Source organism: Pseudorca crassidens, chromosome 7 (assembly GCF_039906515.1).
Source record: "Pseudorca crassidens isolate mPseCra1 chromosome 7, mPseCra1.hap1, whole genome shotgun sequence".
Taxonomy (NCBI): Eukaryota; Metazoa; Chordata; class Mammalia; order Artiodactyla; family Delphinidae; genus Pseudorca; species Pseudorca crassidens.
The window spans coordinates 108,739,654-108,755,978 of NC_090302.1; the positions used below are offsets into that span (position 1 = coordinate 108,739,654).

General features: G+C 35.7%; 1 protein-coding gene and 1 long non-coding RNA gene across 2 annotated transcripts in view; one reads left to right on the forward strand and one right to left on the reverse strand.

The window, feature by feature from the left end:
- LOC137227153 (uncharacterized) overlaps positions 1-16,325 on the forward strand; it is a 44,351-nt gene that overhangs the window by 13,549 nt on the left and 14,477 nt on the right. The window lies entirely within an intron of this gene.
- ADAM29 (ADAM metallopeptidase domain 29) lies at positions 13,145-15,313 on the reverse strand. Its single transcript, XM_067742468.1, has one exon. The coding sequence runs from the start codon at positions 15,311-15,313 to the stop codon at positions 13,145-13,147; it is 2,169 nt and encodes a 722-aa protein (XP_067598569.1).

A 16,325-nucleotide genomic window follows, 5' to 3' on the forward strand; every position in this document is an offset into this window, starting at 1 on the left:
TGGATTACAAGCACTACCTCCATTGTTCTATGGTCCCACCTCCTCTGTGTGGTCCAGTTCACCCACCTTTAGATATATGATGTGCAGGATTTTCTCATGACCTGGTGTGTTGGGCACAGGTACTTTGGTTGAGTTATGGATGTTTTACTGGTTGTAGATAGAAGGGGTGAGACAATGGGAACATCTCATGCCACCAAGATACTGACATCAGTCCTGTATTTTATTCATTTTGATGCGATTGTAAGTGGGATTGTTTTCTTAATTTCTCTTTCTGTTAGTTCATTATCAGTGTATAGAAATGCAACAGATTTCTCTCTCTTAATTTCGTATTCTTCAAATTTACTGAGTTCATTTATTAGTTCTAATAGTTTTTTGGTGGAGTCTTTACGGTTTCCTGTGTATAGTATCACACAGGAATCTATTGAGATGATCATATGATTTTTAACCTTCGTTTTGTTAATCTGGTATATCACAATGATTGATTTGCAGATATTGAACCATACTTACATCCCTGGAATAAATCCCACTTTAACCTTGGTGTATGATTCTTTTAGTGTATTGCTGAATTTTGTTTGCTAATATTGGGATGAGTAATTTTGCATCAATGTCATCAAAAATACTGGATATATATATATATATATAGTATTGTCTTTGGTTTTGGTATCAGGATAATGCTGGCCTTGTAGAATGAGTTTGAAAATTTTTCTTTCTCTTCAGTTTTATGGAATAGTTTGGGGCGTATAGGTATTAACACTTCTTAAAATGTTTGTAGAATTCACCTGTGAAGTTATCTGGTCCTAGCTGTTTGTTGGGATTGTTTTGATTACTGATTCATTTTCATTACTAGTAATTGGTCTCTTCAGATTTTCTGTTTCTTCCTGATTCAGTTTTGGAATTTGTATGTTTCTAGAAATTTATCCATTTCTTTTAGGTTTTCCAATTTGTTGGTGTATAATTTTTTGCAGCAGTCTCTTATGATTTTTTATGTTTCTGTTGTATCAGTTATAACTTCTCTTCATTTCTGATTTTACTATTTGAGCCTTTTCTCTTTTTTCCTTCATGAGTCTGGCTAGAGATTTGTCAGTTTTTAAAATCTTTTCAGATAAAGAACCAGCTCTTAGTTTCATTAATATTTTCTATTGTTTTCTTTTAGTATCTATTTCTTTTATTTTTTCTCTGATCCTTATTGTTTCCTTCCTTCTACTAACTTTGGGCTTGGTTTGTTTTTGTTTTTCTAATTCCTTTAAGTGTAGATTGTTTACTTGCGATTTTTCTTATTTTTTGAGGTAGGTCTGTATCGCTATAAACTTTCCTCTTAGAAATGCTTTTGCTGTGTTCCATAGGTTTTGGCAGGTTGGATTTCCATTTTCATTTGTCTCAAGGTGGTTTTTATTTGGGTGCCCTGGGTGGGGTGGGAGCCACTTTGGAGGGGACCCAGTCTCTGGCAAGGTTGCCTGCTAGGTATGAAAGGTAAGAGCTGCTTTGGAGAGGCACTTGACAGGTCTAGGCTGTCTGCTGTGTGTGCAAAGCAAGAATTTCTTTGGAGGTGGTGCCTGTTCCAGCTGTGGCCACCCACCGGATGTGGTGGGGCAGGAGCCACTTTGGCCGCCCACTGGATGTGTTGGGGGGGGGGGCAGCTGCTTTGGAGAGGTGCTGGTCAGGATGGGCAAGTCTGCAGGGGAACACCAGGGTGGGGTGAGCAGTGCTAGCAGGGTAGATGATGTATGTCAAAAATGGTGCCCACCAGTGCCAGGACATAATAGCTGTTTCTTGATCTCATGTTGAAGTTCCTGAATATTCCTAACGAGACACCCTTGTCTGCTGACCACACTCTGTTTCTCTCTCCCTCCCCCTCCTTCTCCCTCTCCCTCTTTCTCTTTACTTACTAGGTAGTATTTATTGAGTACTTACAATATGCCAGACAGTATCCCTACTTCACAAGCCTCTTGTGATAATTAGATATAGCTGTTATAGAGTGCCTGGTGCATAGTAAGTACTCAAAAATGACATTAATATTATTGATTTCTAAAATTTACTTTGCTTCTGAGGGGACCTGGATTCAGCTGGGCCATACATGGTGGATTGGACTCTCTTTTTGGCCAAGAGTTGATGCTGCCTAATGTTAGCTCTTAGCAGGTCTGACAGATATGTCCCAGGAACCACAATTATTCTTAGAAACAAGAGTAAATATAACCAGTTCTTCCCATTTCTTGGCTCAGCAAACACCATTTTTGTGTAATAATAACCCTGCATGAGGACTAGAGCAATCCCCAAGAAATTTGACTCCTTAGGTTGAGAGTCAAAGTATCCACACAGGCAAAATCTCCTAAAGGACTGGATCAGTCTTTGTTGGTCAATATTCACACAAATATCTTGTCTCTCTTCTGTGAAATCAGGAACCAGGGAAGGTATTTCTGGTGGCTTGAACTTGGTCCCTGTGACCACACTCTATTTCTATATGATGTCATCAAGACCTATGACAGGACTTACACCCGTCTGATCTTTCACTTAATCTCTGGGGTCATTTTGGCTGACTACCTCACATATCCTTTTAAATATTTGTTAGATTAAAAAAAAAGACCCTAATGTAGAAAAATAAAAATGTCTATCAAAAGATGAATGGATAAACAAAATGTGGAGTATACATAAAACAGAAAATTATTCAGACTTTAAAAGGAATAAAATTCTGACACATGCTACAACATGGTGAAACCTTGAAGATATTACACTAAGTGAAATAGTTGCCCTTGCCTGAGGAGACAGATCCAAAAAATATTTCTAAAACCAATGTCAAAGAGTGTACTGCCTATGTTTCCTTCTAGAAGTTTTATGATTTCAGTTCTTACATTTAAGTCTTTAATCCATTTTGAGTTTATTTTTATATATGGTGTGATTCTTTTACCAGTTTGATTCTTTTGCATGTAGCTTCCTGGTCTTCCCAACACCATTTATTGAAGAGGCTGTCTTTCCCCCACTGCATATTCTTGCCTCCTTTGTCATAGATTAATTGCCTATATAAGCGTGGATTCATTTCTGGGCTGTCTATTCTTTTTCATTGATCTATGTATCTGTTTTTGTGCCAGTACTGTACTGTTTTGATTACTGTAATTTTGTAGTATAGTTTAAAATCATGGGGTGTGATATCTCCAGTTTTGTTCTTATTTTTAAGATGGTTTTTGCTATTTGGGATCTTTTGTGTTTTCATACAAATTTTAGAATTAGATGTTGTAGTTACGTGAAAAATTCTGTTGGCATTTTGATAGGGATTACATTGAATCTGTAGATTGTCTTGGGGAGTATCATCATTTTAACAATATTAATTCTTCCAATCCATGAGAACAGTATAGCTTTCCAACTGTTTCTGCCATCTTTAATTTCTTTTCTCACTCTCTTATAGTTTTCAAAGTACAGTTACTTTTACCTACTTAGGTTTATTCTTAGGTATTTTGTTTTTTATATGATTGCAAATGGAATTGTTTTCTTAATTTCTCCTTCTGATAGTTTGTTGTTAGTGATTGCTGTGGCTAGGACTTCCAATACTATGTTGAATGAAAATGGTGAGAGTATCCTTGTCTTGTTCGTGATCTTAGAGGAAATAATTTCAGCTTTTCACTGTTGATTATAATTTATGTGGGCTTGTCATATATGGGTTTTATTATGTTGAGGTATGTTCACTCTATACCCACTTGGGGAGAGGTTTTTTTTTTTATCATAAATGGATGTTGAATTTGTCAAAAGATTTTTCTGCATTTATTGTGATGATCATGTGATTTTTATTCTTCAATTTGTTAATGTTGGTGTATCACATTGATTTATTTGCAAATATCAAACCATTCTTGCATCCTTGGGTTAGATCCCACTTGGTCATGGTGTATGATCCTTTTAATGTGTTGTTAAATTTTGTTTACTAATATTTTGTTGAGGAATTTTGCATCTATGTTCTTCAGTGATATTGGCCTGTAATTTTCTTTATTTGTGATATCTTTGTCTGGTTTTGGTAACAGGATGATGATGGTCTTGTAGATTGAGTTTGGAAGTGTTCCTTCCTTTGGTATTTTTTGGAATAGTTTGAGAAGAATAAGTGTTAATTGTTTTAAAATGTTTTATAGAATTCTGTGAAGCCATCTGGTCCTGGGCTTTTGTTTGTTGGGTGTTTTTTTTTTTATTACTGATTCAATTTCATTACTGGTAAATGGTCGGTTCATATTTTCTATTCCTGCTTCAGTTAGGAGATTGTACATATCTAAGAATTTGTCCATTTCTTCTAGGTTGTCCATTTTATTGGCATATAATTGTTTGTAGTAATCTTTTCTGATTCTTTGTATTTCTGTTGTTTTGGTTGTTAACTTCTCCTTTTTCATTTCTGATCTTATTGATTTGGGTTTTCTCTCTTTTTTTTCTTGATGAGTCTGGCTAAAAGTTTATAAATTTTGTTTATTTTTTCAAAGAACTGGCTTGTAGTTTCATTGATCTTTTCTATTGTTTCTTAGTCTCTATTTCATTTATTTCTGCTCTGGTCTTTTTTATTTCTTGCCTTCTACTAACTTTGGATTTTGTTTTTTCTTCTTTTTCTAGTTTCTTTATGTGTAAGGTTAGGTTTTTAATTTGAGATTTTTCTTGTTTCCTGGGGCAGGCTTGTATCACTATAAATTTCCATCTTTGAACTGTTTTTGCTGCATTCCATAGATTTTGGAACATTATGGTTTTGTTTTCATTTGTCCCAGGTATTTTTTTATTTCCTCTTTGATTTCTTCAGTGACTCACTAGTTGCTTAGTAGCATATTGTTTATCCTCCACACGTTTGTGTTTTTTGCAGTTTTTTTTTTCTTATAGCTGATTTTTAGTCTCATAGCGTTGTGGTCAGAAAAGAGGCTTGATATGATTTCAGTCTTCTTAATTTTTTTTTTTTTTGCAGTATGCAGGCCTCTCACTGTTGTGGCCTCTCCCATTGTGGAGCACAGGCTCCGGACGCGCAGGCTCAGTGGCCATGGCTCACGGGCCCAACTGCTCTGTGGCATGTGGGATCTTCCCGGACCAGGGCACGAACCCGTGTCCTCTGCATTGGCAGGTGGACTCTCAACTGCTGTGCCACCAGGGAAGCCCAGTCTTCTTAAATTTAATGAAACTTTTTTGTGGCCTAAAATGTGATCTGTCCTGGAGAATGTCCCATGTGCACTTGAAAAGAATGTGTATTCTGCTGCTTTTCAATGGAATGTTCTATATATATCAACTCTATCTGATCTAATGTGTCATTTAAGACAAGTGTTTTCTTATTTTCTGTCTGTAAGATCTTCCATTGATATAAGTGGGATGTTAAAATCCCTATGACTATGTTACTGACAACTTTTCCCTTTATGTCTGTTAATATTTTCTGTATGTATTTACGTGCTCCTATGTTGGGTGCATATATATGTACAATCATATCTTCTTGGATTGATCTCTTTATTTTTTAATGTCCTTTTTTGTCTCTTGGTACAGACTTTGTTTTAAAGTCTATTTTGTATATATAAGTGTTGCTACCCTGGCCTTTTTTTTTACTTACATTTTCATGGAATACCTTGTTCCATGCTTTCACTTTCAGTCTGTGTGTGTCCTTAGGTCTGAATTGAGTCTCTTGTAGGCAGCATATATATGGGTCTTGTTTTTTAATCCATTTAGCCAATTTGTCTTTTGATTGGACCATTTTGTCCCTTTATATTTAAAGTAATTATTAATAGTTATGTACTTATTGCCATTTTGTTAATTATTTTCGGGTTGTTTCTGTAGTTCTCTCTGTTCCTCTTTTCTTTTCTTCTCTTCTACCATGAGCTTATGACTTTCTTTCATGTTATGTCTGTATTCCTTTCTGTTTATTTTTTGTGTATCTGTTACAGATTTTTGGTTTGTGGTTACCTTGAGATTCATATATAATAACCTATTTATATAACAGGCTATTTTAAGTTGTGGGTTGCTTAAGTTGTATCACATTCTAAAACCACTATGTTTTTACTCAGCCTTTCATGTTTTATGTTGATGTTATAGATGATTTTACTACTTTTTTTGTTAAACCTTTTTACTAGCTTTATAAGTGGTTGATCTGTTATTTTACTGTGTGTTTGCTTTCACCAATGAGATTTTTCTTTTCATAATATTCATATTTCAAATTGTCTTTTTTTTCTGCTTAGAGAAGTCCCTTTAACATTTTTCATAAAGCCAGTTTTGTGGTACTGAACTCTCTTAGCTTTTGCTTGACTGTAAAACTTTTGATCTCCCCTTCAAATCTGAATTATAGCCTTGCTGCATAGTCTTTGTTTTAGGGTTTTTTCTTTTATTACATTAAATATATTATGCCACTCCTTTGTGGCCTACAGAGTCAGCTGATAGCCTGATGGGAGTTCCCTTGTATATAACTTGTTGCTATTCCTTTCTGCTTTTAATGTTCTTTCCTTTAATGTTTGCCATTTTAATTGCAATGTGTCTTGGTATGGTCTTCTCTTGGTTGATCTTATTTGGGACTCAGTGCTTCCTGATCCTGCCTATCTATTTTCTTTCCCAGGTTAGGAGAGTTTTCAGTTATTATGTTTTCAAATATGTTCTAATTTAAACTAAATAAAACTCTAATTAAAGCTGTAGCCCAACACCATCTCAACTCAAGTTGTGAAGGATTGTGAATGCTCAGTTCCTCGCTTAACTTTCCATTGCCGTATTTGAGTTCACTGGTACTTACCACAACTCCTGACCTCTTGCAAAGGACTAAACTCTGTGATCTTGTCAATGTTTGAATTGGGGGGGGGGGTCAGTGTTTAAATTAGAAGGTGATGGGCTATAGTTTAGAACATTTTGGTTTGCCCTTGGATTCAACTTCAGCAGGGCCCAGGAATCCAAGCACCATGAGAAAGATCAAGATTTAATTACATTCTTTCTACTTACCGAAGTATTTCCTCTACTACTGCTTTCTTAGCAATCTTAGGAGTGGGATGTAGGCCTAAGTCATTTATTTTTATGATTGGAATCCTTGCAGACCCAAGTCTTTCCCACCAGCTTATACTGTTGGCAAAGTTTCAGCTGGTTTCTTTTTTATTTAAATTGAGATATAACTGATATATAATACATTAGTTTCAGGTGTATAACAATGATTTGATATATTTATATATTGTGAAATGTTATGTTTGATACTAATGTAAATGAAATGAATTTTCAATTTCATTTTTACCTGCTTGTTACTGGTAGTTAGATAATGAGCATGGAATACTGACCATGTAATCAGCAACCTTGCTCTATTAACTTAGTTATTCTGTTAATTTATATTTTCTAGGTATAGTATAATGCCACTTGTGAATAATAGCAGTTTTATTTCTTCCATCTTTATTGTTATACCATTTTATTTCTAATTTTATTCAGTCTAGCACATCTAGTAACATGTTCATAAGAAGTAGTGACAGGGTGCCATTTTTGTCTCTTCATCAATATCCTTAGAAAGTCTCATACAGCTCACCATCATGTATGATATTTCCTGTGGGGCATTTTAGGTCATTTTTTTTCTAGATATACTTGATTATATTAAGAAAATCCCCCTCTCTTCCATGTAGACCAAGCAATTTTATTAATAAATGTAGACTTTGGTGAAATAATTTTTGTGTTTATTGAGATATGATTTTCTCAGGTACTCTGTTAATGTGAATTATAGAGATTGCTCTTCTGATAATTTAGAAATACCTAAAATATAAACCATTTGATCATGAGGATGCATTATTGTCTACAAAACATGCCGAAATTTATTTTCTTTACAAACATTTTAAGAATATTGTTGACCTGAAACAAATATACTGCCAGTTTTTTCTCTAGCTAAATTGGGTTTATTTGGGATCAGCAAAGAATTGCAGCTCAGAGTCTGCAACCATGGCAAGCCATGTGCAAGCTCCCACACACAGGGAAGGAGAACTCTTTTGTAGATAGGAAAAGGAAGTTGGGTGGGCCATACTAAACAAAGAGTCCATGGTGTTTCATTAGCTAAGTTGCTGCCAAGAAAGAAGAAGGACCTTTCTTCTTCCTGTTGAGTTCTGCTATCATTCAGGGTGTGAGAACTCTTCCTTCTGGTCTCACAACTCTATTTAATTGAGGTTATTGTTTATTTATTTTTTACAATATCTACTTTCATAAAAGAAATAGATAGGAAAATTTGGGGGGTGTAATGCCCTTGTCAGGTTTGAGAATTAAGTTACCCCAAGTCTCGTAGAGTTTTGAGCTATTCCTTTTCTTAAATTCATGACATATAAAGTTAAATCAGTGCATCTTCAGTCTTCTTTTTTTTAACATAGGTATATGAGACTATACATTTTCCTTAAAACACTGCTTTAGTTGACTACTATGTAATATACATATATTGTAGTTATTTGTGTTTCAATTCAAATTATTTCTTAATTTCTGTTTTGATTTCTCCTTGACATATATATTATTTAGAAATATATATTTTATTTCCAGTTGTGATATTGTGATTTATAATAAGACATATATATTTGAGCTTTAACCTTGTTCCTGTCACAGAGCTACTAAAAGCCTTGGAATTTTTAAAGTGATGAGAGCAATAAAGTTGTCCTTTGTTCCATTAATGAGGTGACTTTTCGAAACCACCTAGGGAAGGATGCTGGTTGCCAGTGGAGCAAACCATGTGATTAGAGGGTAGGAATTTTCATCCTCCCTTGCCCCCTACCTCCGTGGAGGGAAGAGGGACTGGAAATTGAGTTCAGTCACCAATGGCTAATAATTTAATGAATCATGTCTAAGTAATGAAGCCTTCATAAAACACCAAAAGGGTGAAGTTTGAAGAGCTTCTGGGTTGGTGAACACGTAGAGATGCAGGGAGAGAGATACACATGAAGAGGGCATGGAAGCTCTGCACCTTTCCCACGTATCTTGCCCTGTGCATTTCTTCCATCTGGCTGTTCCTGAGTCATATCCTTTTATAATAAGCTGGTAATTTAGTAAGTAAAATGTTTATCCGAGTTCTGTGGGCTGTTCTGACAAATTAACTGAACCTAAGTAGGGGGTCATTGGAACCTCTAACCTATAGCTTGTTGGTCAGAAGCACAGGTGACAACCTGGACTTGTGATTGGTATCTGAAAGAGGGGAGAGCAGTCATGTTGGGCTGAGCCCTTAACCTCTGGGATCTGACACTGTCTGCAGGTAGTATTAGAATTGAGTTGAATTGTAGAACACCCAGCTGGTGTAGGAGAATTTCTTGGAGGTGTAAGGAACCCCCCAAACACACATTGAAATTGGGTGCAGAATCTTAGTTGGTGTCAGATGTGGGATCAGAGTCAGAACTGTACCAGGCAATTGGAGTTTTTCTAGTTATATTTAATGCTATTGACTTCCAGCTTAATTATATAAGGTCTAGAGAAAATATACTCTTTTTAATTAAAACCGTGTGAAATTTGTTGGGGCTTTCTCTTTGGCTCATCATAAGGTAGACTTTGGTAGTAGTCCATACGCAGATGAACCAAGTGAATTTATCCACTTTTGGGTTTATCCCTTCTCTTTGTATACCTATTATATCAAGTTTGTTAATTATGTATTGAAAGTCTCCTGATCCTGCAGGATTTATTTTCTACTCTTTCTGTTACTACTGAGAGAAGTGGGCTAAAAGTATCCCTACTGGTAATTGTAGATTTGTCTATTTCTGTATTTTCTCCTCTGTATTTGAAGTTCTATTAGTGGATGCATACACATTTAAGATTGTCATATCTTCTAGTGATTTGCCTTTTATCATTACAAAATATTCCTTATTTATAGTAATGCTTTGTGCCTTAAAGTCTTTGTCATCAGATATTAAAAAGATTACACTAACTTAATTTGGTTAATATGTGCATGAAAATTCTTTTAAGTTTTTACACTCTCCACGTCTTTATTTTTAAATTGTTTCTAATAAACAATGGCATAATGCTAGACTTTATACTTTATTCACTTGAAATATGTCAGCCTTCTACTTAATGTAATCCATTTTACATAGATCTTATATCTACCAGGTTTTTTTTATTTTCACATCTGCGTTATGCTTGTTTCTCCTCAATTGCCTATACTTGTAGAAACAAATATCATTTATTATGCCTTTTGTTCCTTCAGTACATTTCTTATATGTATGTAGTCTTATTATTTTAATGATTACCCTAGATTTGCAACATGCATCTGCAACATCATATAGTATAATCCACATCATTAATTTACCTCTTCCCAATATTGCTAGAAGTTTAGACCTTTTATCTCTATTTACATACCTCCCAGCTTTTGTGACAAATATATATTTGCATTTTGTTCTGCATATATTTACAGTCCATAAGATACTACTAGTATCCTTGTACAGTTAATTTTAATTAGTTTACCCACATATTTACTGCTTCTTGTGTACTTCACACCCACCTGCACATTCATGTTTCTTTCTGGTATCATGTTTCTCCTGACTGAAAAAGAAATGATATTTCTTTGAGTGCTGGCCTGCTGGCAATGATTTGTTTGCCAAAGGAAAGTTTTGTTCTCCATTATTGAATGTTATCTTCACAAAATAAAGAATTCTAGTTTGGCAACTACAATTTATTGAGTAAATGTGTTATTTCAGTGTCTTCTGCATTCAATTACTGAAGTCAACCATCTATTTTTATTGTCATTTCTTTTAAGATATGGATATTTTATCTCTGGCTGCTCTTAAGATTTCTGTGTCTCTGGTTTTCAACAGTTTTACTATGATATGGTTAGGTGTGTATTTCCATGTGCTTATTCTGCTTGAAATTCATTGATTTTCTTAAAGCAGTGGCATAATATGTTTCCATACTTAGGGGAAATTTTCAGCCATTATGTTTTTTATTACTTCTATTGAATTCTCTTCTTCCTCAAATGATACTCTATTTGAATGATTTCAGATTTATTGATGTGTTTCACATATCACTTCTCTATTTTAATGCTTTTTTCTATGTCAGTCGTTGACTTTTTTAAAATTAACTTTTCTTATAGTTAACTAATTTAGCTAATTATACAATGCAGTCAATAATTCAAACTGTTTACTGATTTTCTGAATTTAATAAGTTCGCATAGATGCCAATTTTCTGGTGAAATGAATCTACCTTCTTTCACATGGTCTATTCATTTTTCTTCCAGTTTCTCTAAAATACTAGCCATAGGGAATTTTTGTTCATTATCATCTTTTCCACTCTTTGGATCTTTTAGCTGGCTTCTGTCTTTTCTTTCACTATCTTTGTTGTTGTTTTCCCTTTATTATTGGCCATAATTTCTTCCTTTTGATATATGTGATAATGCTTTATTGTATGCTAGATGTTCTATATAAGGAACCATAGGAGTTACCTTCAACTTGAGAAGTTTCTATCTTTCCTCTGTTTGGAAGTTAGGCTGACTGACTGATGACTTTAATTCAATAAGGAATTGAGTTTGGTCAGAGATAGTGTAGTTTTAGTGAGACACATATACTTTACTGGACTTTATACTGGGAGCCCATAAGCCTCTATTTCTCAGCGCTGAAAGCAATGGGTGACTATGTTCTGATACTCAAATCTTCAAAACCAAGTTCTCTAGCTTATATTCCAAGCTCCTTGAAAATCAGCCAGATGTTTTAAAGAGAAGGCATTATATGTCCTTGAGGCAAACTCCTTTCCACTAGGTCTTTGCTTCCTAACTACAATAGATTGCAGATATCTTTGTCTTTAAAGACTTTAACCTATTTCCCAGCAAATGGATCTAAACTTAGCAAAAGTGGTGTGGGAAAAACTCATTTTGAATTTGATGCCCTTAAGTGCCTAATTTATCAATCTAGTCTATTCTGCACACTAAGAGTTTTTCAGGTTTCTCTTTCTTCAACAGAGGAATTCTAACTGGGTAGGCCAAGCTTGATCATTAATTTATATTCAAAACCATCATGTTACAGGGGACAAAGATTTTTGTTCCAGGGGAAAAAGTACTGATAATTTAAATTGTTTTCCCTTCCTTGTAATTTTTAAGTCTTCTAATCTTCGTTTTCTCCACAGTTCTATGATACTTTTAAAATAAAATTTTAAGAAATGTTCTTGGCATTGTATAGCTGTCATTTTCAGAAAAATTGCTTGTCTGCATAGACCTAACTAAAATTGAAAGTATCTTTTTTACCCTATTTTATAACCAAAGAAACCCAGAAATTTAGAGACAACTATTATTATCATTCTGTACTTTTTAAAATTTTGTTGGAAACTGCAGTAAATGTAAGTAATTTTCCCAAGATGGTTAAGGGCAGTGGTAAAGAAAAACTCAATCAAACAAAGAAAAAAAATTGATATTTCGTCACTCCCAATGAATGGTACTTAATGAATAAGTACTTCATTATACCAAGATGAGTACTGTAACAGAATTCAGTCAGAAAAAAAAAAATCAGTGATTTTAGGGGGATGGAATTAAATATAAGGCATTGGGTAACCAGCTACTAAAGAACACAGCAAGTTAAGGGAGGCATTGTGCTAGTAACTGGTTAATAACCATAAAATACTAATTGCAAGAAGGTGATTTCATTCATGGAGCTGAAGAGCAAAGGGAAGAAGTAGGGTTACTTGAATCTGGAGAACTGTAAGGCTGGCCCCATGAATCTCAAAAATGAGACTCAAAACTCTCACAGCAGGTACTGCTAAGCTGGTGCAGAGGATCTGAGACATTGGTAGAGAGATCAAAGACCTGGGGCTCAGACCCAGACAGCTATGCTGGTATCTTTTAGACTGACAATGAGGTTGGTCTGGATTGAATTTTTTTTTAAAAGGATATTGAAACTAAGTATAACTGCCAGTGTAAAATTTGTTATTAAGATTGACATACAGGAAGCAGATCTCCCAGATTCCCAAATCCCCTTGCATTCACCCTACTGCAGATCTCTGTAGAAAGAGGGCTGATACAGCAGCAGTGTGGTTCCTATAATGCAGAGCACAAAATGGGAAGGGGCTTTGACACTGAAAAGCAGTAACTTAAAAACTGGTACACCACCCAGGTACCATGCCTTTTTCTAGAAAATATAAAGAAATACATTTCAGGAAAAATAAAATTTCTAATTGTTTAAAATAAAGAAGAATAAGTAGAAACATTATAGGAGTTACCTTTTTTAATGCATATCTATTCAGATACATTTTTGGGTACTAATTGTTTTTATTTCCTATGTCGAGTCTGAGTCTTTTGCTTGGGTTTTTCTTCCTTTTTTTCCTTACGTTTTTTCCTCATACAGAGCAATAGAAGACAGCATAATAGAATTAACAACAAAATAAGACATGTTAGGGCCAGGTAAATCTTCTTTATCCTCTCTCTCTTAGGGGGTGGGCCACTGTCAACACTACCTCCATTGCCTTGTTTTAGGCAGTTGGGAGGGTCCCACTTATAGTTGCAATGGCAGTGATGTTTATTGTTGCAGATCCCCCTCATGTTACAGAACTTAGGTGAACAATTACTATCCAAGCGAGAGAGATGGACACACTTCCTTCCGATGCAGACATGTTCTGGGCCACACTCTGTGCCGTCTTTCACATCACCAATATCAGGTATGGTCATCCCTATGTGGTAGTCTGTACCCCAGCAGGTGGCATTGTTGAAGCGAGTCCCATGCACAGTAGAATGCTCTGTCAGAAGGGGAATTTCTGCCACGTTATCGCACTGAATTCTCCCACATAAGCTGTCCAACATACTGCATTTTAGATATGTAGGGCCTTCGACTCCACAGTTACCAAAACGGTCACCTTGAGTGTTTACTTGTTTGTAGCAACTGTCGTTTGCATTTTTTGCCTTTTGGCCGAAAATCTGCCTACACTGTGCGTTGCGGTCATTACATCTCTTTTCATAGCAGTAGGCGTTGTCGTTACAGGGAATTCCATCCTCTACGTATACATCGTCTGGGCACATATGGGATGATCCATTGCACCACTCTGGAAGATCACATTCATTGACCTCCTTTCTACATATTTCTCCTGATGGTAAGAATTTGCAGTCCTTGCAGCAAAGCCCAAAAGCACAAGTAGACCCAAAACTCAGACTGCAGTTTGTCAGACAACAGGCGTCTTTTAAACAATCCTGAAAAGATCCACAGTCACACTCTTCTCCTTCTTCAACAACACCATTTCCACAGCGCTTCCTTGAAAACATGTCCTTTGTGTATACAGTGTACTGCAAACATTTTGCCTGCTGTACAGAATATCCCCAAAAATAAGAATAACTACAATTGCTAAATTGGGCTATTGGTGGGTTGTCATGACGCATTATACATTTATAATAACCTGCAGAACACACACACAATACATTATCATGAGACATACCCAAATTATGACCTATATGATGAGCTACTGCAATTCCAAGAATGGCCAAGGTTTTGTTTGCAAAAGTAACAACTGCACAACTAAAGTGTGACCTACACATTCCTGCAACATAGCCTAAACCAGTTAATCCTCTCAAGGTCTTATTTATAAAAAGATGTACAGTATCATGTGCCATGCGGGCATCAATGGTATTAGCCTTCCAATTGCAAAAATCTCCCAGAGACCTCCTTGTAGCATCCACTTCAACCTGGTTTCTTTTAGTCCAGATCTCCATACCAAACAATAACACCTTCATACCCATTACCTGATAAATGGAATCCACTATATTTACAATAAGAAATAGATCCTCCTGCAACTTTGAGACATTCCTTTTATAATGATTATATAGAGTATTGTCCACCACCAGTGCAATTTCAACAAAGAATGAATGGATCCACCAGCCATCATAATGACTTTGTTTCAGAATAGAATTATCAGTCTCTTGAAACTCAAATTGGTGTACAGTTTCCTCTTGCATAAAATCAGATTTCATGTTTGGGAATTGGGTCTCCTCACTGTCCATTTTATATACCAGGTGTTCAAATTTTGTAGAGAAAATCATGGGCTTAATTTCATAAACAACATCGTTTATCTGTAATAATCCTCGAAAGCCACCAGAACAGGTACTGAGGGCAACAAGGGATTCTGGGTCCCCCTCCACATAACCATGGTAGTAGCAGTCATTCTGGACAAAAGGTTGGTCCTTCAGGAGAGCGCCCTGGTCTGAGTAGGTGAACACTGGGAGGTGTCTGGACAGCAAATGCTTCTTGATATTCATGTGGAAAACGTGTCTCTGGCCCCCAAAATGCAGGCTGTAAGAGAGCCGGCCTGGAGGCTTCATGCTTCTGCCAGTGTGTGTTACCTTCAACGGAATCACCACTTCTGGAGGACTGTGATATTGGGGGTGTTCAGCCTGGATGTGTCCTGAAAAAGACAGAAACACCCCAAGCCAGTGTAGCAAGAGTATGATCCTCATGTACAACAGGGCTTTAATCACAGTCATTATGAAGCTACCATTATTGGTCCAGAGAAGAAGGCAGGCAGGGTTGGGAGTCACAGATGGTCTGGCTCCTTATTCTGAGCTGCTTAGTGTACAGAGCTTATCATTAAGTATCTGTCTTCTGGCAGAGTTGAACCATTAGAGCATAAGCCCTACAAGTAAAACAGAATATAACATATGGATGGGGGTGATTAGAAAAGGGCCTAATAGGGAGAAAGAGAAAGTCATACAACAAAAGTGATTAGTGTTTTGATCAAGGGTTGACTCTAGAAACTGCACAGAATTTGCTTTTAGATATTGATAAGGCAGAGGGGCATTGGGGGAGTATGGAAGAGTGAAAACTGGCCATAGATTTATAGTTATTGAACTTGGATGGTGGGCAATTAAGGATTCATTATACTATTCTCTAAATATATGTATATGTTAAATATTTCCACAATAAATAGTTAAAAAAAATCTTAAGGGTAAGGTGACCATATGTCTTGGATTGCTGGGATTTTCCTAATTTACTCACGTTAAATTGGTATAAGTAATAATACCTGTTTTTTTCAACCTCAAGTCCTAAATTACTCAATTACCTAACATACATATTAAAAGCAACAACAACAACAATAACACTCTCCTGTTATTTTAAAATCTCTTTTATAGTACTTATTACCTCCCTAGAACAAAATGTTTAGTTTTATCTTTCTTACATTACTCTCCTCACTAGACTTGTCATATTAGAAGTACTCAAGAGCATTATCTATGTCTTTCACAAATGTTAGTATCCCCAAAGTGCCTAGCTTAATTCTTTATATAGTAAAGAATGGTCAACTTGACTTTTATTGTGCCTTGGAGTGTTACTCAAAAGGTATTTACACGTGATTACATTTTAATGTACAATATTATTCAACACCTGTGGCCAATTTTGTTTTTGGAACAAAGTGTTATAGACTCAGTTTTCCCTGCTTATTTTCTCTATTTACAACTAAATACTCTGGATATA